The 27,003-nt window shown below is 38.9% G+C and overlaps 1 protein-coding gene across 1 annotated transcript in view; it reads right to left on the reverse strand.

Moving 5' to 3' along the window:
• Window positions 1–22,975, reverse strand: part of BVES (blood vessel epicardial substance) — a 35,674-nt gene extending 12,699 nt beyond the window's left edge. Inside the window, exons 1-7 of the mRNA XM_063097336.1 lie at window positions 22,788–22,975; window positions 19,160–19,396; window positions 16,365–16,489; window positions 13,549–13,736; window positions 12,329–12,437; window positions 5,881–6,048; window positions 4,696–4,837 (exon numbers count right to left, since the gene is read on the reverse strand). Coding sequence (XP_062953406.1) covers window positions 4,696–4,837; window positions 5,881–6,048; window positions 12,329–12,437; window positions 13,549–13,736; window positions 16,365–16,489; window positions 19,160–19,385 — 958 coding nt within the window. The 5' untranslated portion in view covers window positions 19,386–19,396; window positions 22,788–22,975. The remainder of the gene's footprint in view (window positions 1–4,695; window positions 4,838–5,880; window positions 6,049–12,328; window positions 12,438–13,548; window positions 13,737–16,364; window positions 16,490–19,159; window positions 19,397–22,787) is intronic.
• Window positions 22,976–27,003: the final 4,028 nt, after the last annotated feature.

Genomic DNA, 27,003 nt, shown 5'->3' on the forward strand with positions numbered 1-27,003 from the left:
GAGGGCTCAGGAGTCAGCGAGCACAGCCCCTCCCGACAGCCCTGCTGGCTGGGGACCAAGGACACAGAGGAGATGAATGTCATATTCCTCACCCTAAAGAGGAAATGCAAGCCACCCCACAGGATGGTTGTAAGTGTTAAATGAGACGCATATGAAAGTGGCCAGGATGTGTCAGATGCTACAGCAGTGGCTGAATGTCCCCAAACCAGTTTACGCTCATACTGATACAGATAATTGTAAGGTAAAAAGCAAAGCAAGAACTTGTAACAAGTTCAACACTTCCGTGTCTCAAGGTTAGCCAGGTGAACCTGCCCAGGTTATTTAATCTACCCGAGCTGTACTTTTCTCATCCACAACCTGGGTGTACTGCTTTTTTTCTAGCAACCTCCTTGGGTCCGAGAATTGTTCATGGGTTCCTCCCCCATATGCCTGCTGCCTGATCTACCCTCTGTATAATTCCTTCTACCCTCTGTATAATTCACATGACGTTTACTGTTTATAATTCTACGGCTGTCCACAGGGAGAATGAAATAAAATGAATTGAGGAGATTATATCATGAAACCAGCCTCCAAACTAAGAATGCTATATGGGCTTTTTGTATCTTTCCAGGTAAATAAATAAGTAAGAGAGCCAATAGAAACTCATTATGTCAAAAATGTTGCTAGTCTTTGCAGACAAGAATGCTAACCAGATGCAAGCTAACTTGACTTAAGCATATTTATTCAAAGAGATCATATGAAATTAGTAGATTGCCCAGAGCATCATCTTGACACTAATAACGAAAAAGTACTTACAAAGATTTTTTTTCTCAATAAGAAATATCTCTCTCAATATTTCATAGTATCCTTAAAAACATCATTGTAAATTTTAATTACTTCCTAAAAAAGACATGGTTTAAACCAACACACTCTTTCAAAGATACGTTTCAACGGACTGCACTGCCTATATTGTCTCATGAATAAAAAAACCCAACCCAACCAATAGACTATTTAACCCCAATTAACTAAAATAAAGTTTTGCAACTTTCAAGGAAATATAACATGTCCTCCTGTTGCCATGGCAATGCCTGTGCTCAGCGCCCCTTATTAGTGATGGAACTGCCAAGTACAATCAGTCTGTGTGGGAGTGAGAGTGCGTGTGTTTTTTTTTATACATTTCACATAGGGAGCCAGACCTTATAAGGAGAGAAGATGAGGAGATGTCCTGATGAGCAGGCACCTTGTCCAGGAGCAGAGAGAAGAAAGCTTATACACATCTGATGGCAGTAAGTCCTTCCCACCCATCCTGGACAATGTTTCTCCTCCTCCCTTCCTATCTCACAATCACACATGCAAACATGAAACCCAGTAATGAAGCGATGGGAAAGCAAACAGTTGAATTAATTGGATTGGGAATTACTGAATACACAGAGAGGAATTAATTTTTCTCAAGCTATCTCATAACTTCCCTTTCTTCCTTTAAAATGACAACTTGAAGTGGAATACAGAATGTGTGTGGTAAGAAGCAGAGATCCCGCTGTGGATTTTGCATCGTGTAACATGAGTAAAAATAGAGCACACCATGAGAAATGGGAGCAGCAGCAATGTCACTGGCACAGTTCACTTAAGGTGCCCCTTCACCTTTTTCTGAACGGCATTTCTGTTTAACTGAACATTTGCTGTGTCACGTTGTGAAGTGTGTTAGAGGCGTTATATCCCATACTGGTTGAGATCTATAAAAGTAGTACCTTCACCAGAACCTACGCAAGCCTCTAGTCTTAACTATCAGTAGACAGGAAATACAAGAAATACTGTAAATACCACCATGGGGATGCAATCAGCAAAATTCCAGAATGTGGGGAATTCTACAGCCTCCCTACTCAAAGGATACAGGCATCACCTGGGCACTTGTGGACTCCCAGGCCCCTCCCCAGACCTGCTGGATCAGGATCTTTAATAAGATCTTCAGGTGATTCATATGAACATTTAAGAATCAGTGTTCTACAGGACAAACAAAAACCCCAAAACATCAAAGCAAAACAAAACACAGAAACATATACACAGACAGAGAGAGATGGAAGTGGAGCCCATAAGTTGTAAGAGATTTTAGAGATGTATCGACTGAATGCAATGTGAGTGTGCTGTTCAGATCCTGATTCAAAATATAATTACGAGAAATGTTAATATGCATGTTAATGTTTAAATCAACTAGTATATTTGGATTAATAGGTGGACTACTGTAAAAAAGTTTATAATTAATATAAAAGATACATTACATTTTTTATAGAGTAGCTTCACTTGTAATTCTGTAAGTACATACTAGGCAAAGTGAAAGCTAACCAAAAGCTGAATGACTCTGGGAGAGTAACACTGGATAATTTAAAATCTTCCTCTGTAGAACCCCAGTACCCCAGTACTAAGAATAAGGCAAAAAGTTTCATTGAAATGGATGACATTAACCATTAGGTCTATGAAAACCTATCTGCAGCACTGCTTGGTCATAGGGAAGGAATCAGGAGATGGCAGGTTTCTCAGCAGAGTAGGCAGGAGTGAAAAGAAGTGACGTTGGGCAAGTCACTACCTTCTCACCCACTGCAGGTGGGCTCATCTGCAAGGAGGTGAAATAACCACTGCTGTGCCTAGACTGCAGAGCTGTCAGGTTCAAATGCAAGAACAGACTTGAAAGTGACCTGGAAATCATAAAGCACTACTCAAATATTATTGGCATTTTTTTTTTTTTGTCCAAAACAGAGGCAATCTGGTCTACAAGCATAGGATTTGGAATCAGACAGGATCCTAGGTCAGTGTCCCAGCACCATGTGGAAGGGGAACAAATGAATAAGCATCTCATAGTCCCAATTTCCTCATCTGTAAAATGACATAATATCCACTGTGACAGATTGCAATACTGTCAAACTATCTTTCTTCCTCTCACTAGCCCCTTCCTGTGCAGCCCCTTCCTGCGCAGCCCCTGCAGGAGGATTAAATGATCTACCTGTTGATGTTGGTTGTGGCCAAGTGGCTTCTCTTGTCTAGGGAACATGAGTGGAAGTGGCATGTGCCCCACTGGAGTGGGAGCTTTGAGAGCCACTGTGTGAATCTGCCACCACAGTCTCCCCTCTGCCATCACAACCGCAACGACCTAGATGGCGCTTGCTCCTTTGGCCGAGCCTCAGAATGAGGAGGACACAGCCCAGAGCAGCACCAGATCTGCATGTGAGCCTTTGAAGTTAACACCTTCAAAAAGTTCCTATGGGATAAAACACAACTATTTCCAGTTTCTCATTTGTGTTGCTCTTAAAATCCCCTTCAGGTCCATAACACATTTCTGTACCTAGCCTTTGCTCTGGAAGCTTATATCTGAAGGAATTAAAAATATGCCATTCTGGCATATTGACTATTTGAAATTATAAGCACTTATAAAAAAAAGGTGCCAGAAGATCACTCTGACCTTAATTCTGTTTCTTAAACAGAGGAGATGATATTCCCATGTGAAAGATGCCCTCCCCATACTAGAAGGAAAGCATTTTCATCATCAAAGACAGGAAGTTAAGGCAGAAAGAATTCTGTACAAGCATCATTAAAAGAACTCTTTAAGTCTTCCAACATAATTTAGTTGCTTTTTTACAACTTACTATTCTATGTTCAATTCAGTATACAAGTGTTTGACTCTGCTTCTTTGGGTCTTCACTTCCTTGTGAAGACTCCCATGCCACGTAAAATGTATATGCTTTTCTTCTCTTAATCTGTCTTCTGTCAATTTAATTCTCAGGCTGAGCCAAAAAAAAACACACTAAAAGGGAAGAGTAAGTTTTGCCGCCCTTACACACCATATAGCCTTATAAATTCTAGCCTTTCTTGACTATGCAATACTTAAAATCCTTAATCCAATTTATCTAAAAATACACAAAGTTACAAGATAATTTACATAAACATAGAATTTCTGAATGTGTGTTTGCATTTTTTTAGAAGTTACTATGGTATAAAATACAATTGGAAATACAGGAATGTGTCTGCCTTTTTGATATTTCACAAGAATTTATGTAAAGTTCTTATATCATCATTCTTAGAATACTTCTTAAAATAATTTTAAGCATTGAATTCTTAAAATAATTTTGTTTCTCTCACTTTACTTACTAATTTTCAACACTTGTGTCATTAGTGTTACTTAAAATATTTTAAAACAATCTAAACTACAGCAGAATCTTGGAAAACTTTCCTCTTAATAGGTATGTGAATGAGGTAGCAGTGGTGTGTTGAGTGATCTTCATCTTCAGGAATATTCCATTGCATACTCACTTTTTAACTCCTGGAGCTCACACTGAGATAACCAGCCAGAAGGAAAACATCCAGCAGTTGTTTCCCTATCATTTTTAACACATTGATGGGTGTAGGCTTTCACTGTAACTAAAATCATGAAAACAGCACAGCCAAATACCCACCAAACCATGTGGACTCTTTCACACTACTCCAGTGAACCATTATTTAAGCAAAATATATGGTAAAATGAGTGAGCAATTTCTGAAACAGAAATAAGAGTTCTAAAGTTGGATTTTAGTTGATAAAAAAAAGCTAGAAAAAATTTGTTTTTATTGCTAACTTTAGGTTGCCAAATAGTTACTCGCAAAGTTATTTTTCTGATCAAAGTTGTTATTTGTCTGCTTCCAGGGACATCCATCAGAACCTTGGAGTATTATCAGTTTTGGGGTAACTTACGAAGAGAGGACACACTGGAGGTGCCCCGAAGAAACTGGTGCAACCCATCTTCACTGTCACTGGAGCTGGCTATGCTGTTCCTCATCTCCAGCATGGTGATCTGTGTGCAAAGGCTGAGCTGGTGTTCCAACTTTTTGGCCTTCTGCAAAGCAAAGTATTAAGATTTCTGAGATTTATGGGATTTGAATTATATATTCTTTGTAAGGAGCATATACTTTTCCTTGAAATAAGTTAGTGCGTTAAAAAGAGAACCTTATACACATTAATGCCCAATCAATGTAAGCTATGATTTTTATTATTATCTATTATTACGGATACATTATAAAAATTTAATACACTCAATAGGCTATTTATTGATCTGAAATAATAAGCACCATCATACTTGGATAAACCGCCTGGATAGTACTACTTTAAGAAGGCACACACCCAGTCTCGTCATCCCTGGAGAACAGTCCTCATCACAGAAACAATGTTTTGCAAGTTCCCTTTCATAATTATTTAAATTTCCTTCTGCACAAATGTGGGGAAATTACGACCAAACTGCACATTATTTAATATCTATGCAGCTCTGAAATTCCACACCTCTCCTGTCACCTATGGGTTTCTTGGGAATTGGGCTTGACCAGGAAGGCATGCAAGACTGGGAGACAAGGACTGGCTGGTCAGCTTAGTTGGTTAGAGCGTGGCACTGATAACACCAAGGTCCAGGATTCAATCCCTGTATCGGCCAGCCATGAAAACAAAACTAAACTAAATAAAAAGACTGGAAGATACCAGTGTTAAAATGCCAACTTCCTGCTCACTGGGGTTTGTCAGCCCTTCTCTGTGTGCAGCCTCCCACTGCCCTGCCTTCCCTGGCCTGCTCCACCCCGTCTCCCTCCACTCCCCTACCATCTCCTTAGATTGTCTGAAAGGCTCTTTTGAAGAGGATAACACCTCATCACAATAAAGGCTGATCCCTGACACTTACAGACTCCTCTCTCAATAATGGCAAATGTAATAATTACAAAATACTTCCTTGCTCTTGAGAAATGATCCCCTGAAGGATACATTACAAGTATCTCCACTGCACTTAAAATATGACTAGTTAATGAAAATTCAGGAAAATATACATTGCATAAAATGAGGTACACCACACTATACTTATTTATTTAACAAAATACATGAACTCAGAAAAACACTTACTTTATCATTTAAGGTGGGATCATTTAATGAGTAGAGCTTATTTGTAATGTCTTTTCCTATAAGATACCTAAATATTTCATACAGGAAAGGTTCTGATTCCAGAAAGTAAGTTAATCTTTCTCTCGACCAGCATAAAAATCTGCAGTTATCATCTGCAATAATGGTGACCTGCCGAAGACACAAACATACAAAGAAAAAAGTCCATCTATGCATATGAATTATGACTATGGCAATTCGAGGGAAGGGAAGAGTAGAATAATTCAGCAGACATTATCATGGCAACACTTTTTCAAATTAGTTAAATTAAGATCCAGTACACACAAACTTCTATAACTATGTATAAAATTATGTTTGAAAACAACAATCTAGAGACTAAATGAGAGTAAATTCTCTCTGTTTTGTTGTTGTTTTGTCTTGTGAGGTCTAGTGACAGAAGAATGGCTGCTGTGTCAATACCTCTGCTGTAGAGTACACCAGACTCATGTTGCAGTTGGACATAACGATTTACAGCTAAATATTTCTTTACACCCTGCTGATTACAATGAGGTTTAAGAACACAGCTTCAAGTAAATGAACTGAGGTAACATTTGTGAGCAAGTTGTAGACGAAAGACTTTCTGCCAATGTTGCAGCAACATGGATGAGCCTGGAGAAAATTATGTTAAGTGAAATAAGCCAGACAAAGAAACAGAAACACCACATGTTCTCACTCCTAACTGACTGTTAGGAAGGATAGAAAGAAAGGAGGGAGGGAAGGAGGGAGGAGGAAGGAGGGAGAGAGGGAGGGAGGGAGAGAGGAGGGAAAGGAAGAAAGGAAGGAAGGAAAGAAAGAAAGAAAAGACCACAACAATACGTTGAACTTTCAGAAGGAGAGAACAAACCTAGGGATACTAGAGATGGGGGGAAAGAAGGGAGGCAGTTTGAAAAATGATAGGTCAGGCAAAGGGCATAAAGAAATATCACTATTTTTAAGAATGAATATGCTAATAATAAATTAAAAATTTTTTAAAAAAGACTTGCTGCCCAAATGATACCGCAAATACACACTAGAGACTGGGAAAATTTTAAGGGCCCAGGCTGTTACTGATGAATATGGCTTGTGAGGGTCCTTCTGTCATAGACCTTTCAAGGCTAGCTCCAGCATAGCCCACTGGGGATACACACAAAGATCCCCCAGTAAGCTCTGAGCTGGGAAACCCTTAGGAATTTTTGCATAAGAAAGCAGGAAAGCACTGTAACTGCATTACACAGAGCTCAAGTATTCCTCAAATAAACCCCTCCTCCAGAGTGAGGGGCCATGCCCCTCACTGCTCAGTGTCTGGAAGCCCTTCCTCCCACGCAGGTCCTCTTCCACCAGTTAATACCCTTTCTCCAAGCTTCGTGAAGGCACTCATATCACTAAATCCAAACTCATCTGTTGACACATCTGTCTCTCCTGAGCACTCTAACAGCAGGGATTGTGTGTCTTCATGTGTGAATACCCAGCTTTCAACACAAAGTGGTGCTCAATGCATGTTTATTGTATGAAGGAATTAACAAATGAAAATACTGTTGAAGGCAAAATCCACTTTTACATCTAGTAGAAGATTAATAACGATTTGTTAAATTGACCTGAAGTTCTATCTGGGCCTCAGAGCAAATATTTCCAAAGTAGCTCTTGCCCCTTTATAAATCACAAAATTAAACACATTTCAGATGGCAAAAGGGTATTTATGTCTACCAAGAGAGAAAAGGAAAAACCCAGCTTCTCTCCATATATCGACAGGCCGAAATCTGATCTTTAGCAAATTAGAGGGTTCGGCTACTTTAAAAAGGGGGTTAGTGTTCCTAGAAAAATAAATTTGTATTTATTTACTATCTTAAAAGTAGGAATCCCCCAAAACCAAACACATTTGGATTTAAGAAATGCACCAGCAGCTCTAAGTCTCCATAAAGCACTAAATTTCATTCATTCTCAATATACATTAACATGCACGTTTTATGCCAGATACTATTCAAGGCACAGAGGTTACAGTGGTGAACAAGAAAGACAGGATCTTTGCCCCATGAAGCTTACATTCTAGTGGAAGAGGCTGATAATAAACAAATATGACAATCTCAGGTGGCAATAAGTTTTGACAAATACAGAACAAGGGAAAGTGGTAGACAATGGCTAGGAGGTGACAATCACACACAAAGCCATTCACTTTATATATGTAATGTATTTTTAAACATTTAAGGTGCTTTTACATCTACATGTAAGTGGATCTTCGAAAGTGCCTATAAGACAGATAATATTCTTACCCATTTTTCAGATGACAAATGAAAAGCAATGAAAATTTATTCACGAACACATGTTATTAGTGGTGAGCCTTGCACTTTTGACTTCTAGACCAGACATATTTTCCTACCAGGCAAAATCCTACTCAACGCATCCCATATTCATCAAGATGATCACATAGAACGTATTTTGGTCAAGGGAACACAAAGTTGGCTGCACAGTCCATTTAGAGTCCCTCATGCAAAGAACAACTGGACATAATGTCATGAAGTCTACATTCTAATTGAGAAGCTGATAATAAAGAAAGCTCACCCCAAGATGGCAAGCTTTATAGGAAGAGAAGTATAAGGTCAAATCAGCCTAGGGGAATGCCCATAAACAGCAGGAGGTAGGTAAATCAATGGAAGGCAACTGAAAAGTATTCCACGGGAGCAATAACAGAAAGATGAGCACTGTGCACTCATGGTGGCCCACCCATGCACCAAGGGTTAGGAGAACTGAGGTCCCTGAAAGATGTCATCCATGACTTTGGAAAATATAACTCACGTGTGGTGGGGAAGGAGTTAAAAGAGGAGTTGGAAATCACCCAGGAAAAGTAGAAGAAATTTTACCTAGGTGACACTTAAGGCATTTAACTTCTCTTCCACCATACCTCAAGCTTCCACTGAGGCAATGATATTTATTCTATGACACTATAATTTGCTTAGCAAATCCATTTTTTGTTGATGGCTGAAAATGACTTTAAACCTGTTTAAATTATTATTAAATATAATTTTAATAACAGTATTTAAATAATAAGCTATACCTGCAGAACCCATGAGAAACTTATAGCTCCAGGAGAGCATGCATTTAGTTATATTGCTAATGCATGCATTAGATTGCTAATGCTTCATTTCTGCCAAATAGACAGTTTTATTTAAAGATTTCCTGTCATGGCAGTCAAATAAAGTGTATTTTTAATGATGATTTTGTAGAAAGCAACATAAAAAAATTTAATGCTTCTGTAAAATAAATTTACTTAAGTTATTAGGGTACTTCAGCAGGGGCATGCTCCAGTTCTTGTGAAGAATTCTACTGAAGAAATAAAAGAGCACACGGCAATGGAAGACACAAAAAGGTAGTCTTTCAGGTAGAGAATTAGACTGAGCATTTGCAACTATGTTTGCAGTGATGATCTCAAGATACTGGGTTGGTCCCTCACTTTAGATTCCAAACCAATTCTACACCCTGATATAAACAGTGAACCCCATCCCAGGAGAACAAAGGTGTGTGAGGGAATTGACATATGTGCTAGAATCAAAAACGTAAGTCCGACAATAGGACTGGTTGACTGTCCTGAGGGAAGAAGTCATTATTTTCTTCATGCATTTTAGAGCATTTCACACTCCAGGAACATGAAAGTGTCCTAGAAGTGGTCTATTCAACTAACGCTTATTGAGTTCACATAAGCACTAAAATACAGCGCAGTCAAAACTGGCAGATTAAATTGCTTCACAGCTTCACTGAAATATTTACATGATACTAAGATAATGTTTTCTTTAAACACCAGTTAAAACTCACTGTTCATTTATTTTACAGGAGTGTGGACATAGGCCTCCGAGACATTCCTTTTCCTTTAAGTCAATCAAGCTTTGATTTCTGGCTTCTTAGCACCAGGACATGCTACCAGCTATGGGAAGGCAACAGCATGATAGAACACTAAAGAAACACATGTGAACGGCAAAGTTCACTTGATGTAAAACGGCATGAATGATACTACTACTCAAGATTCTACCACAGGTATAAATAGCAACTTTGGTCTGTAAGTACCAAAACATTCTCCTAGAGAGAATAAACTGTAAGTTCAGAATCTGTTTTCTCATCTCTATCACTATGCCTATGATCATTATAACTACTGTACATTTACTGCAGAGTAGAATATTACAGCAACGCTCACTGTACAGTCTCAAGGCACAGCCACTGACTCCACTTGCCTTTTATTTCCTCCTTTTCATCCTACTGTACAATTCATTAGCACCCCAACCACAGAATGAATTTAAAGAAATAAAAATTCAAAGGAAGTAGCTCCTTGTCAGAACACCTGAATGTGGTCAGAGTTAGGGAAAGATGAGATTAGCAGGAAAAAAGCATGTGGGTGGACAAGTCTGACCACGGATATTTCAAGGGTCCTCTGCCATTGGCACAGGTAGTGAGAAGTTAGCCCTGGGAGCATGTGATATTTTTCATTTGGGAACTTGCTTCAGTAAAAGGTAATACATATGCTCCTACACAGATGTGCAACAGCTATTTTTTACTCTTGAGCATCTGCCAACAGGAATATTTGGTAAACAGTGAAAGCACAATCTCTCCCAAGGGCTTACTCTTATGGAGTCAGCTCGAACTGTACAGGACACAGACTGGATGATAGAGTAGTTTTTATCCACTGACCAACCAGGAAATGCCACACCAGACCCTAGGCAGAGAAAAGCTAAGTGGTGGTAGGAAAGGCAGAATAAATGTCCTTCACCCACATACGGTACCTCAATTTTGGTCATGTTTTTGGAATCTTCACAGTATATCAGGAACATTTCCCAACAACCAAAATCCAATTCCCAGTTCCCAAGAAGAGAAACGTAGTTAGAGGCCAGAATTCCTTTATGTCAACTTAACTATAAATATAATTTGAAATCCAGTGGAAAAGACAGTATATGTTAGTATCCCCAGCCTTTTGGTGGTCACCTGCTTCTGGAAACAGGAGATTTAGTTCCCACTCCATCCCCAACTCCCACTCTTTCCTGGATTACATGAGACTGAGTTATTATATAAAACCACTTGCTACTATACACAGAGAAACAGATGCAACAGAGAAATGCTGGGCTTTGGAAGAAGACACTGCAGGGAGGTCAGAGGAAATAAGGAGATAAGAAAGAAGTGGCCCGGCACCAGTATGTAGATGGTGGTGATTAAAGATACAATATGAACAAAAGTCTCAGGTTATACCTGACCCTTACAATAACAAGGTGAGAGTGTAAATTAGAGGAGCCCGGATACAGCATTAGCTTCTCCTTCTGTATCTGAAACCCAGCCAGCCTGGGAATAGTGCTACACATAATTGGTGAACTTGTACGGGACCGTCTAGTAAACGCACAGAACATTAGCAAGTTACATGATTACTCAGGTAGCATGGGTGCAGGGTAGGGCTGAAACCATCATAAATGAAATAAACTAAACTGTATATTGTAAATTTCCCTTCCCATTTATCTCTACTCTTGTGGTATCCCAAGTCATAGAGCATCCCAAAATGAGGCTCTAAAATCAGATTTTGCTATCAAAAACACTGACCTTTTCTTCCTCCCTCAGGTGGTAACATCCCTTTCAATTACACTTCCTACTTAAATAGATTTATCTTCTTGCTCATAAGTAATCCTGTTCTCAGGATTGCCTTACCACTTTTTATCCAGAGGCTGAAACTAAAGGAAACTCCCCGATTTTCCTTGTTACTTTCCTACCAATGATGAGACGAATAAAATAGGAGAGCAGGGCACTTACAGAAAGAATCAGAACAAAATGCCACGTAGTGGAGCAATACATTACATTTCAAATACAAAAAGAATCACACTGAGTATTCCATATTCGAATTATTGCTACTATGAAAAACTTCACTCTTTACCTATAAACATAGTCACTAAGAATAAAAGAGCCAAGTGATTAGATTTTTTTCACATGGATTAACAAAATAAGTTATATAGGGCGAAGCCAGTTTTCTCTTTTCTCCAATAAAAGAAATTAATTACATGTTTTAGAAACACTGATTATCTCGAACTGACATTTTCCTTTTTCTCATAATAAAAGCATTAGATGTGTTTTCTTACAGAAGAATTATAAAAATTCAAATAAGCAAAAAGGAAAAAAAAAAACCAAACTCACAACCTAGAAATAACAGTGTTAACACTATTTCCAAATTAGGATTAGGATTTCTAGACCTATTTTTGTGCATTTATACACACTATTTTAAGTTTTTTAAAAAACAGGATCCCTACTGGCCAGCTGCCACAAAAAAAAAAAAAAAACAAACCCAGGATCATACTATATATACCACACGGTAACCTCTTTTTTCGATAAATTATGGCTACTTTTCTGTTAATACTCTTTGGATTTTGAATGAAACATGAAATAGTTTCAATTTCTCAAAAATCATGCTAAAACATACCTGAAATTTTTCACCTTTGTGCATCTGAGTTGATCTAAATTCAGGAGAATCTATGAAGGCACAGGGGTAAATGTTATGCAGAAAATGTCCTCGATAGGAGACCTTCATTCTGATAACAGAAATTCATGTTAGTAAACACACAATTTCACAAATAACATGATAATCCTTAAAATCGCCATAATCTTATAAGATTGTGTTTAGTACTAAAGTTTTTAAAATTCCACAGATAATGAACATAATTAAAAGCACTTCCTGAGGCAGAAGTATTTATTTCAAAACATACAAGGGCACTTCAAAAAGTTCTTGGAGAAATAGAATTAAAAAATAATATGAATCTTTCCATGAACGTTTTGAAATACTCTCATAATGTAAGGATAAAAACCAGCATCCATACTGAACCAGACATGTGCCTTCTGATGGTTACCATTGCTCATATAGGTGGAATAGTAGTATAATTTGTTACTCAAAATGCGAGACTTTTGAGAGGGAATGGGTACTATTAATAATCACGCCAGCACACATATACTGGCTCTCTCCCCAGAAGACTGATATTCCTAGAAGTTATACTTTTGTGATGTTTAAAAAAAAAAAAAAATCACCTCTGAAGCATGCATAAGCTCCTGAATTTTAATGTCTAATTTAAACCTACTTCAATTTTGACTCATGACTAAATAAAAGGTCAAAAATGGTTAAAAATATTCACAATTAAAAATCCTGACACCAACATGATTCACATCAGTAAATTCTACCTGGCTTTAACACATGCTCTATACTGTTCCAGGGTGTCATTGTAAAATGAAATTTCTAATTTCTTGCTACCCACCTCCACCTCCCTCTTTCCCACCTCTGGTGGCCTCAGTTCTGTTCTTTCCTTTCCAAAGTTCAGTGAATTATTGTGATTATTGTACCTTTCTTTCTTTTTTTACTGATTTGTTCAGAAATTGGTAAAGGGCCACAAAAAATGATTACATTATATAATATTGAATATACTAATTATTCTGATTTGAGCACAGAGGTATTGATATTCAACGTTGTACCCCACAGAGATGTACAATCAATCATGTTTCAATAAATTAATTAATTTAATTAAATTTCACCAGTGACAAACTGTGCCTGCTTCCTCCACTAGTTGGCAACATTTCCTTCCATTCATTTCCTTCCCAGAGGCCATGAAAAGACTCAAGGCAAACTAGGAATTTCAATTTCCATAGATCACTTACTTTCCCTTCAGGAGAATACTCAGACGATCATCAACTGAGGTTTTGTCCTCGGCAGCATAAGTCTGGCCCTTTTTCAAGGTTTGGATCATGCAAAACTGTCCAGTTAATCTTCTGAACAAATCTGGAGGGACCCGGAGTGGTTCAAACAACCGTCGGTAGACACTGCTGAGTTCCTTTTCAATCTTCACCTGAAATGCAGCCAGGACTTGATGCTGTGCTAGTGCAGCAGCCCCAAACACTGACCACTGTGGTCTCAACACGGTGTTGACAGTAAACAAACCAGCGATCCACATTATTACCCTTCTGTGTTTGGGTCAATGGAATCTCACACAGAGAGTAAATGGTGATGTAAGGTTATACCTTAGATGAAAAAAGGGCTTTTTGCAGTTAGACTGAACTACTGATCACACCTCTTCCTATGGGCTATAAAGCAACGGTTGAGGTTTTGAATGTTGTCACACTGTTCCCTTCCCAATCTTAGAACCTTCTATAAATAACACAAAACCTTTTCTGTGAAACAAAAGGATTCGCAGAAAAAAATTACACTAACTTTTACATGTTATAGCAAGAAAATAAACATACAAAATAGGAATCAATGTGGAAACAAATTTACAAAAACAATACATAAAGCATTTTATTTCTATGCAATTTAATGCTAAGATAGGAAAACAAACACCCCCACCTGCAATCATTGCTTCACATTTATGTATTCTCAAGCAAAGTGAAAGAAAAGAAAAGGGTGTAAAAGCATTTCAGCATAGCAGTTTCACTCTAAGCTAAGATTAACTCTGTAGAATGGAGAACTCATCGGTAAATAAGGCTGGCTCCTGGAGGAAGAAAAAAGCAAAAATGGCTTAATTGCCTCTACTGTCAGATTCTCCATGGTCCAGGTCATGCCCCGTCTTTGGGCCCAGCGTTAATCTCCAGAAGCCATACTAATTGGTGGATGGAAAACTGTACTGCTCTGTGAATAAACTTTGGGGTCCAAACCAAACGATAATCTGTCCCAGTAAAATCTCTGGCAGATACACTATGCAGCCTATAGACCCATAACAGCTGCTCCAACCTGACGTCACTTTAGCATTAGCAATGCTCTTACTTGTCCTGCTGTTTCATTTCAATGAAGAATCAGCAATTATAGTTTTCAAAAAAGTAGGTTTATAGTCTGAGTAGAAACAAAAGCACAGATATTAAGCAATTTATCTTCCTGGTGCTACGATCACTCTGGCAACTTCTGAACCTTATTATTTTGGGGTTCCAACAAGTTCTGATATTCAGGAACTGTATCCTCATTTTAACTATCGTTTACTACCTCCCTTACACCAGAGCTCTCATAATAAGCATTTAAAATAATTTATTCACAAATATGTCCCACTTCCAGCATGTACACTAGCCAGTGTGGCACAGTAATGAACACACAATCTGAAAAATTTATTGACATATTCATAATCTGCTCATCCTGCAAATCTCAGCTCAAGTCCCAATTTCTTCATAAGGCCCTCTTAATTCTTCTCCTCTTTGAAAGCATTCACCCATCAAATGTTTCTTTTGAGCACCTACTCACTGTGTGCCAATCATGACTGATGGGAACAGGGGATACAGCAGTAAGTGTGGCAAATTATGTTATTGTTCCCAATTATTTGCTGCTCTCAACCCCCATAAAAGGATTACACATCCCCTCACCTCACCCCACCTCCCACATCATCAAGTTTGGCCATGCTTTGGCCAATGAAATGTGAGAAGTGACAAATGTCCCTTTTGAGCAGAAGTTTTAAGAAACATTGGGTGTTTCCCTTTTGTTCTCTTGTACTTTTCTCTCTGCCATGAGAATACATGGGCCAAATGGAACGTGCTGCTTCAGCAGAGACCTTAAAATGATGCATGGATGGAACAGATCACAGCTGACACATAGCTGCTGGAGTCTACATATAAGATGGGTGAGAAAAAACAGCCCATTGCTGTGGTATATCACTGAGATTTTCAGGTTGTTTATTAGATAGCATAATCTAGAGAAAACTGACTAATTCAGTAAAGCAACACAGATTGAGTTACTATGTTTGAGTTTCTAGTGAAATGCCTATTATACATATTATCTGTATCATTCAAATTGTAATCTCCTGTGAATTGTCTAGTTTTCTAACAGTCTTCAACATATAGGTCTGTACTTGAACATAAGATTAGGGTGAGTATTTTATCTTTTACTTTACTGAATGTTTGCTTGTGTTTAGGAAAGTCAGTAAACGTGTCTGGAGTGATTTCTAGCAGCCCTGCTGTTTTCATACCCTATTTTTATTTTTGATATGATCAAGGAAACACAACAAGATAAATCAGAGTAGAAAAGAAAAAGCTAAATACTGGTGTTTTAGTAACAACCCAGCAAAACCGCTGACTTCCTTAAATGAATATTTGGGCACAAGAAAAAAATATAGTCTTTCCATTAAAAAACAAAACAAAACATGAACTATCTGTAAATCATTAGTATGTTTACAGAAGTTGCCTATAGTAAGTAATTTTATAACTAGGCAAAGATATTCCCAAGTGACATTTGAATATCAATAGACAAAATAAATAATCAAGTAATATGACTAAACAGAAAATATTCTTCACGTTTTCTCATGCCTAATGATTTAAAAAGTTTTAAAAACTCTTTTAAAGAACAAATTTCATGGTACTTAAATGTTTTACTTTCAGGTACATCCAAACAGAAGGTCTAATCTTAAGAGAAATGATGTTAGATATTCACTCACAAGTCTGAACAAAACACTTTTGAAAGCTTTTAGCTTTAAAATCACTTATTGATTAATTTTAGTAATTACCGGTCTTTTCTTGTACAAAAGATATGAAAGATGCAAAATGTTGACACCCAAGAACACAGAGTTCCAGATCATTATATCCAAGGCACATCGGTAGAGAGTGGCCCAGACAATATAAAGGGTACATCCTGTTGAATAACAAAGTTAAAACGTTAGATATTTAAAATAGCTTCAGTGGGTAGCTTAACAAATTTGTCATCCTCTCTATAAAAATCAAGCACATTTTAGAAATGCCCAAGCCAAATATTCATTGTTACATTTTGTTTTTCATCTAATTACAAAAACAAAACAAAAAAATCCCCACATGATTTGTTGCAGAAAATTTGTAAAGTATAGAAAACATTTTTTAAAAGGTAAAAAGTCCAGAATTCTACTAATTAAAGAAAACCACTGTTGATAGTTAATGCTGCCTTACAGTTTTCATACTGTTTTACCTGATGGCAAACCTACAGCATATGCAATTTTAAAACCTATTTTTAAACCTATTTTTAGCATAGCTTTTAATAACTGTAACTAATTAAATCATAATTTACTTAACCATTCCCCTACTGCTGGAAAGATAAGATTTTGGGAGTATAATTTTTGTAAGTAGCAAAAACACCTTTATACATAAAAATTTATCTGTATTTGTGATTGTTTACTTAGGCTAGATTACCTGAAGGTGAATCAAGAGAATGAACTTTATAGCTTTTGATAATATTGAAGAATTGTTTTCCAAAAGGTTTGTACAAATTTGCAATCCTACTACTAGGGAATACCAGTATCAAGTTGTCAATATTATAAAATCTGAAAATTCTTACTTTTATAATTATGAATTATGAATACACACTTAGGAATCACAAATTGTATTTTATTTTGCATTTCCATGATTATTAGTAAGTCTGAATATTTTACCAAAATATTTTAGCCAACTGAATTTTCAATCAATGATTATCCATTCATCTACTGGAATCTTCCTGTTTCGTGTTATCAGTTCTCTTACCTTACATAAAGTATCCCCAGTTTCTTTTGATCTAATTTGGCATGAGAAAGTTAATATATATTTTTAATTTAAAATAAAATTATCACTAAGATATAAATATATTGACACATACACACAAAAGCTAACCTCCCACTTTAAAAAGTTATTCTTTGGCAATTTTTTATTTCATCAGAATGATTTGGGGCATCTGAGTAAAGCCCAAAATGTGAATATTTAAATGTTCTTTAAATAATATTTCATGGCAAATACTGAAGTAATTTAAAATATCATAGTTTAAAGGAGACAGGTTAGAATAATAGGCCTGAGGGAAACCAGAGGACCTGAATTATAGTCTTGGTTTGGCCATTTTTTCCCATCTTCACTTTGGATGGGTCATTTTAATTGTCTAGGCCTCACTTTCTTCATTTATAAAGTGTTGGACTAGAAGATTTATTTGGTCCATTCCACCTCCAAAACTCTGTCCTGAAGTTCCTAATTGCTTTTTGTGTTTTTGTAGGGTGCTTTTTTCCCCATTCAACACTCTGCTGTTCCTGCTGCAATCCCCACTTTACTCAGAGGTTACACAGCGCCAGAAGTCTCACAAGCTCACAAGCTGCCTTCGAGTTACATTTCCAGCCTCTTCTTCCTAGTCATTTTTCCCCTGTGTTAGGCACAATGAGCTACTCTTCATTCATCCCAATATGCTGAATTTCCCTTTATTCTGTGACCTTTGCCTGGAAACCACACACACTCACACTCAGAGAAATCGTGTTCATCTTCTAAAAACCAGCTCCAGTGTCCTCTCCTTAGGGAAAGAACTTGCTCTGCCTTCCTACGGAACTTATCGACTTCTCCATTCCCCTGGGCACTGGGTACACACTTGCACCACAGCATCTGACACGTCACATTGTCACTGTCTGTCTGTTTTACTCCCAGTCCCCATAATAGTGTCTTTCTCAATGCTGGAGACCACCTTCCTCAATCATTGTCTGACACATTACAGGTACTAAAAACTGCACCTGAATAAATGGATAATCAGGGAAATAATCACACAGAGAGTAATTTGTCAAGTATCACTGGCTAAAATAATAGATTCAATTGTTTCAACATTTTGATGTGAATCAACTTAACCCACTTCATCAGGGTTACTGGGGCCACAAACTGTTTTACTTGAACTACTGGGTCTGGATAACTGTGTTCCTAATCTTGCTTTATTGGCCACAGCAAGTAAGTGCCTTTTCTAATAACAACAGTTAAAACTATATAGTACTTACTATGTGCCAAGCATCTTCTAAGTACATACATATACATATAGATGTGTATGTGTGTCTGTATACATATATATATATATATATATATATATATATATATATATATATATATATAAAATCTCACACACACAGTCACTTAATTCTTACAAAAACCCTAGGAGGTGGTATTATTTTTACCCTATTTGACACATGAGGATAATAAAACAATGGTAAGGTGAAATCACTTGCCAAATTACACAGCTAGCAAGTAGTAGAACCAGAATTTGATTCACACAATCCAGCTCCAAAGACCACACTCATACATGAATGGATTTTCTGATACCTGGAAAACCTAAACAACATATAAAAACATACTTACGTTTTACCCAAAATAAGTAAGGGAGAGACATGGCATGTGACGGCCTATGTTCTAAGTTACTTGATATACTGTTAACTGGATAACAAAGACACTTTTTGGTATGCTATACACCTGTACACCTGACAGGGGATACTCTGAAGCCCCAATACAAAGGCCATCTGATGCCAGTTATAGAAAAGTTATATAAAATCTCAGTTAGGTATCTTACCTATAGCTAACATCCCCCTAAGAAATATCATATGAAGGTGAACAGTAGTTGGAATAACCAACCCAACTGCAAAACAAATATTTGCTACATGAAAAACTAGATGATGTATCTCTCTCCAGTTTTCACAAGTGGTCTCATTGGAAGGCACAGGTATGATACTTTCTAACTCAGGTGTAAAGCCTATTGCAGTTGGTTCTGCCAACTGGCTGGTCTCTGTATAATTCATCTTGAAAATTCCTGTAAAAACAAATAAACAAAAAGAAAATCATAAAAATGGCAACTGTATCTTAACATCCCTATAGGTGTTATACCAAAACTATTTCTGTGAATTAAATATTGGTAAATGTTCTCCACTGCTTATGAATTAGATAGATCTGGGTTCAATTCCCAGATCTGTTTAAATGTATCCATTTTCTTACCTGTTAAATGATGATAATACTACTACATTTGCTTTATGATTAAATGAAATGAAATATATAAAATAGTTGGCATAGTGCACAAGTATTCTCTGACATATATTCATGTGTATGTGTGGGTGGAAGTATATGTATATACACACACTTGATGAGGGAGGGAGAAGTGAGGGAATTAACTAATCTAAAATACAATCACCAATGTTCATAAACCACAGCAATTACAAAGTTATTTAACACAGTCTTTCATCATATTCCCACTGGTGACACTGAATCCAAACAGAAAAAATAACTGGAAAAGCTGATTTTTTTGAATACTTACAAAAAAAAAAAAATTAACACCCTCATATTCACTATTTGAAGACTTAGGATATTTAGGCTTTCTTTTTTACTGTCATTAAATCACTATATTATACATATACACATATATTATCATATACGTACATAATTTATAATCATATACATTACTATAAACATTTATGTATACACAGATAGATAAAACATTTAAACTTTCTTTTATTGTTTAATTTCAATCTCTACTTTCTTTCCCATAATAATTCTAGTTGGTAGCATCTCACAAATTAAAAAGTAGTAAAATTCCAGTTTACTAATATGTAGGAGGGGTCAGGAATATACATTTAACTATTTAATATTAAAATCTATAGCAAATTCATTTCAAAGAACATACATTTTACACATGCTTATGTAAAAATTAACACAAAGTGGCACTATTTCCTGACCATATTACCTGTCCTTGGTCTCTGGTCCTTAAAAACACTTTTTCTATTATTACTTACACAAACTTGGTCCTTGACCAAAAACTATGTAGGTTTACAAAATATGTGAATTAATCTGTTTTGGAAAAAAATTCCAAATGGGGACCCAAAATACCTTTAAATTTAATTTAGAAATACTGTATGTATTTCTTTCAAAATAATGTCATGCAATTAACCTTACTTTTCTATTCGTTGTTTTCAACATTCTAAAGTAAGGGTTTTGGAAGCAGTAGAATAATGGACAGAGGCTGGAAGTTTTGAAAGGATGTAAATAGACAAATGTGAAAGAATTCCACATCTTCTAGAATGATAAAAAACATACACACAAATTTACAAACCGTGAATGAAATGATCAAATCAATTGATAAGAACTACCATTTAATAACAACTACTATTTCTATGGTACTTCAGAATGTGCTTGCACTCCCATTGTCCTGTGTGCTCTTCTAACCACCCTTGTCCCTAGGATGCAGGGACAATGCTTATTCATCTATGTACTTCTAACACCTAGTCTCTATAGATAACGCCACTGAGGCAGAGATGAAAGCCGTACTGAAGGGACATGAACATGACACACTTTTAGAAATCGCTGTTCAGTCTCCCCACAGCTCTGTAGCAAAGATAGGAGAACGCCTGGCCTTCCTGAAGTGGACAGAATCAGATTCTACTCCACAAGCCACCAGGGAGCCACATAAGTCAAGGAAAGTCACTTCTCCTCTTGGGTCTATTTCTTCCTTGCAATAGAGGCAGCTGGACTAGATGGTTTTTAAAAGTCCTTCAAGTTTTATTAGCCTATGGTTCTAATACACATTTATATAATAAACTAATCAATACATATTCCCCTACCTACCCTCTCAATTACACCTGTACTTCAATTTCAGGCTTTTATATGTTCAAGTGGCACTACACGTACCAATTTCTGGTCCAAGAAAAATGATAGAAAAACTACAATCTACTGACCCAAGAACCAGAAAATAGTAATGCCAATCTTTATTTATTATTATTATTATTATTATTATTATTATTTATTATTATTAGTAGTAGTACTACTACTACTACTACTAGTAGTAGTAGTAGTACTACTACTACTACTACTACTACTACTACTAGTAGTAGTAGTAGTAGTAGTAGTAGTAGCAGTATTACATTCTAAAGTAATAGCAATTTTTAAAAGGTGGGATCATCTTACCACATATTTTGACACACAACACCTAACTGTATATATGTATGTATATGTATATATGTGTGTGTATGTGTATATATATATATATATATATAGTCTATTGTGAGATGCCAGTTACCTATTGTCAATAAATACTGATCGGATCTTACTGGCTTCAGCTTATTTTGATTACCACTTAATGGATTTAAGTGGCTTATACTGAACTATCCTAATACAGAGAATAAATTGGCCTAACGAGGAAGTTGGTAAACTTTCAGATTAATTTTAACTAAATTAAGAGAAATTATCATCCTCTCACCAGACCCTCAAAGCCAAATTTCTTAAATTAGCTGTTCTAATAAAGTCCTGTTTATCTATTGGTTTTTAAATAGGTGTTTGCAGGGCTAAATAGCTAAATGGTCAAACTAACATTATACCTTCACCAAACTACAAATACGAAGATAAAAGCAATGAGCAAAAGTGGTGTGAGTAGATTTAATTCATTCTGTGATTGTAACTGAATCTTTGTACACCTTCGGAATGGCAAACGGCAGGCACTACGTTGCTGAGTCTTTCCACACTTATTCATGCCTCAAAGCAGGCAATTTCTGGGACTTATCTGGCCAACAACCCGCTTCCCAACGGCTCGGAGATGAGAGAGCGGATGGGTGGCGAGTATCGCGGCCCCCTTGGGACCCCGTCTCCGCTCCTAAGAGGAGGGTCAGTGTCAGCTGTTCTCCTTGACAAGGCGCTCTCGGGCCGCGCCACCTCACCCCACACTCCCAGCGCGGAGCCGGGGTGCGCGACACCATGCGCTCCACTGCGCGCGGCTTCCGCGGGGGACCCAGCGGCCCCACAGTGCGCGAGGAGGGGCGTTGGTGTGCTTGGGGACCGGGAGCCCCGGGACCCCAGTGGAGAGAGGAGCAGCCGAGCTCGAGAGCCGGCACCCGAGGGGCCGAGCGCCCCGACGCTGGCACTGCCTGACCCGAGCTGCGGCAGCTGACACTTGAGGGTGGGAACGGCGCTCAGACCCGGGCAGAAGGGCGACCTCCAAGGACAGGGAGCCCGTCGAGGGCAAGGCCAGCGAGGAGGGGCAGAGGGCGGCGCTCCCGGGGCCTGGGCATAGAGAACAGGCAGCCGGCGCTGGGGCCGGCAAAGTCGCTCCCAGTGGAGCTGGAATCCAACTTTTGCCTCCCGATTTGGCCCGAGGAGCGCGAGGTTGCAAATAGCCAGGCGCGCGGGGGGAGCCGGCGGCAGCTGCACCTCCCGCTCCTTACCTGGCTTGTTCCCGGCACGAGTCTGGGCGGCGCTGGCCAAAGTTTGGGGCGACAGAGACGGGGCGCGGAGCGCGAGGGACAAGGACGCAGCGGCTCGACGGGCGCCTGACGTGCGCGCCTCTGCCGATGGGCGGGCCCGGAGGCTCCGCGGCCCGGGCCAGGTCCCCGCGCCCGCATCGGCTTTGACTAAAATAGGCATCGCGGCGGCGGCGGCGGCGGCGGCCGGGGCTGGGGCTGCAGCGCGCACGCGCCCGCCGCCCAGGCGCCCCCCGGCGGGCGGAGCCCCGCGCTTCGGCCCGACTCCCGCCGCGACTCCTGCTCGGCGGCCGGGCTGTCCACCCGTGTGGCCAGTTTGAAATGCCTGCTTGTTCTTCCCTCGTTCCCTCTCTACTTCTGAATTCTAGCCTTGTTTAGGCATGAGTGGGGGGCGGGCGGCATGATGGGGCCAGCGGCGTTGGTGGCGCATCACCAGGGGGATAACTCGAGAAGTGGGGTCCGGGTAGGGAGAGAATCAGTACAGGAAGTGAGAACTAAAATCTCCATTTCTCTTCGCAGTTGAGCGACCCACAGGCATAACTCGTTTCTGGGACAGTCGCCCGCAACTCAGTACAAGCAGGGAATGGCCCGGAAAGCGCGCGACTCCGCGCCTGAGCCTGGCGGCCGAGCGGGGACGTTTGGTCACCGTGGTCGGTAACCCAGCGAGGGTCAGCCCTCCTGCTGCTGCTGCTGCTGCTGTGGAGGCTACGCGGGAGAGACTTTTGGCATGACCCACTGTTTTTGTTTTCATAGAAGGGTACTAGTCCGAAATTTGCATGCCCGTGGCTGCGCATGCCCTTTCATTGTAGGCGAAGCTCCACCCGAATTTGCCTCGTAGCTTTGGTAGTCTTGGGACCATAAATGGGAAAATAAGATATGAAAATATGCTCCAATCAATCTGTACTGGTTGTTGGACAACTATTTGGGCTAAGAGATGCAGAGAAAATTAATGAAGAGTTGCAGGACAAAAGAGAATGTTAGATGGGTGTCCACAGTTTCCACCAGAAGTGTCTCATTGGGGGATAGATTTGCACTGGTTATTAGAGTGTGAGGTCGTTTAGGCGTGCCAGCGTGGTCTAAATATAAAAAATACCGCCACCGATTGTGTATAGGTACATAATAAGGTAAGTGCCTGGAAGTGCACGCTGGCCAAGTCTCTCTAGTGAGGAGGCGGTGCAGCTCCATGTCCAGTAATTTGGGCGGTGGTGGCGCACAAATGGGGTTTGAATCCTGCCTCTGCCACCAGCTCGCTTTATGACCTCGGAGAAGATACTTAGTCTTGCTGTGCCTCAATTTCCTCTTTGTAACATGGTGATGGTGATGATAATGGCACCTGTGCTTCGTAGGATTGTTTTGAGGACTAAGTGGTGTAATGCATATAAAAGTACTTAGAATGGTATTTGGTCCTTAGGCTCTGGGTATATGAATATATATTTATAAAGCTCCTTTTCTAACATGTCTGAAATGTGCTATAAATATTCAAAATAAGGTTTCAAAGCTACTTCTTCGGAGTCTGTTTCCTTATAGATGCTCTGCCAGTCGTTTCGGTGGCTACCACTAAATACATTTTAAGGTGTGAATGATATATGTGCACAAAGATTTCACTACATGGATACTCATTGGAGGGTGGCTTATAATAATGAGTACTGGAAACAGCCTAAATTCTAACCAGGGGAAACTGAGTAAGTTATAGAACATCCAAGCAATCTCGTTCTAAAAAGCCATTAAAAATAATTTATAGAAAGATATTATAGGCATAATAATAATGTCTACTAACTGTATAGAGCAAAGGTTAGCAAATTATGGACCAAAGTCTCCTACACCCTGCCTGTTTTTGTACTCCCCATGAACTAAAGTGGTTTTTACATTTATTAGTGGTTGAAAAAAACCAGAAGATTTCATACATGAAAACTATATGAAATTCAAATTTAGTATCCATAAAGTTTTATTGGAATCCAGCCATGCTCATTTTTATGGCTGCTTTTTTTGTTAAAAGGCAGCATTGAGTAGTTGCAACAGAAACCTTATAGTCTGCAAATATTTGCTATCTGACTGTTTATAAAAAAAATTTTACTGATCCCTGACATAGAGTGTGCTTTGCGCCAAGCACTTTAAAATAAGTGATTTTTCAAATATATTATTTAATCCTCACAAGGGACCCAATGAAGTAGTAGTTACTATTACGATCTCCATTGTATAGATGGGAAACTGAGATAACAGGGGTTGAATAACCTGCTTAGGGTCACGAAGCCAGTGAGAAACTGAGCCAGGATGTGAACAAGGCAGTCTTTTTCCAGAGCCTGCACCCTCGTACACTAGCTATACAGTTTCTGCCACCTTCTACCTCTAGCTACACTACTTCCTGTGGAAATATGTTAGATAGAAAAAGGCAAGTTACAAAAATGTGTTACAAGAATAATATGCATCATCCATGAGGATAAGCACTAATAGACTGACATTCATTAATTGGCAGTGATGAGCTTTGTAACTGGCTTTTCCTTTTTTCCCCTCCTTTCCTCTCCTCTTCTCCAGCTCCTCCTCCTGCTGCTGCTTCTGCTAAATTTTCAACAATGATTATATGTTACTTTTATATTTTAAAAACATATTTATTAAAAGCGTAGAGCCCAGGTTATGGCTTTTGCAAACTGGAAAGGCAGATTCCAAGGGTCTGGTTATGGAATCACCTGTTACAGGACGTACTTGATGGAGTTTGGATGTGTCATCCCCTCCAAAACTCATGTGAAAATCTGATTCCCAATGTGGCAGTGTTGGAAACTGATTGAGTCATGGGGGTGGATCCCTCATGAATGGATTAATGCTCTCCCTGGGGGAGGGAGGATTAATGAGTGAGTTCTCGCTCTATTAGTTCCCGCAAGAGCTGATTGTTTAAAGGACCCTGGCACCTCCTCTCTCTCTCTCTCTTTCTCTTTCTCTCTCTCTCTCTCTCTGTCTCTCTCTCTCCCGTAGAAGCCCATGCCAGATGCAGCTGTCCCCGAATCATAAGCCAAATAAACCTCTTTTCCTTATAAATCACCCAGTCTCAGGTATTTCTGTTATAGCAAAACAAAACAGACTAACATAATACTCTCTACCTATCAGATAGGATACCTGTAAGGCATTTGTATTAGTCCGTTTTTGTTGCTTATACAAAAATACATGGAACTGGGTAATTTATAAAGAAAAATGAAATGTATTGCTTACAGTTTCTGAAGCTGGGAAGTCCAAAGTCCATCTGATGGTGGCGACAGTGACCCAGGAGTCTCATGTTGCAAGATAGTGGAAGCAGAGAGAGCAGAGAGAAAGACAGACTCTCCTCTTCTTTTAAAGCCCTCGGAAACATGCCCCTGACCACCATTTTTAATCCATTCACTATGGCATGGTCCTACAATCCAATCACCTCTTCAAGACTCCACCTTTCAATTACCATAATAGGATTTCCCACCCCCTTAACAGTAACAGTGGGGGATAAGTTTCTAATATGTAAAACTTGGGGGACACAATTCAAGCTCCAGTGAGTTTGGGGGAGACATAATTAATCCACTACAGCACTGAAATTATATAAAGATTGTATACTTTTATGAAAAGAGTGCTGAATTAGACTTCATAATACTTGAGTTCCAGCCTTTGACAGAGTCCATGTTTCCTCTGAGTCTGTGTTCTATAGGAAGGGAAAGTTGGAAAAAACCTAATCTCCTCCCTGTAACCCATCTAAAGATTAAAAGCATAATTTATAATGAATATGCTGCTATATTTTAATTTCTAATTACAGATATGTGAATGCTAACTCTCTAAAATTCAAAATAAGAATTCTAGAAACAAAACCATGGGTTTGGGAATACCTTAAGGTCCCTGGTCTCCCACTGACCATGGAAAGGTCAGGTAAAAAGATTCCAAGGGGCCGGCCCATGGCTCACTCGGGAGAGTGCGGTGCTGATAACACCAAGGCCATGGGTTCGGATCCCATATGGGGATGGCCGGTTAGCTCGCTTGGGAGAGTGTGGTGCTGACAACACCAAGTCAAGAGTTAAGATCCCCTTACTGGTCATCTTTAAAAAAAAAAAAAAAAAGATTCCAAGCACTATTTAAAAACTAATAGGAAGCAAGGAGGTAACTTGCACAGATGTGTAGAATGAAAAGAATGAGACACAACAAAATATAGGGACGTCTGTCTCTTCTGAAA

Source organism: Cynocephalus volans, chromosome 5, assembly GCF_027409185.1.
Source record: "Cynocephalus volans isolate mCynVol1 chromosome 5, mCynVol1.pri, whole genome shotgun sequence".
In the NCBI taxonomy this organism is placed as follows: Eukaryota; Metazoa; Chordata; class Mammalia; order Dermoptera; family Cynocephalidae; genus Cynocephalus; species Cynocephalus volans.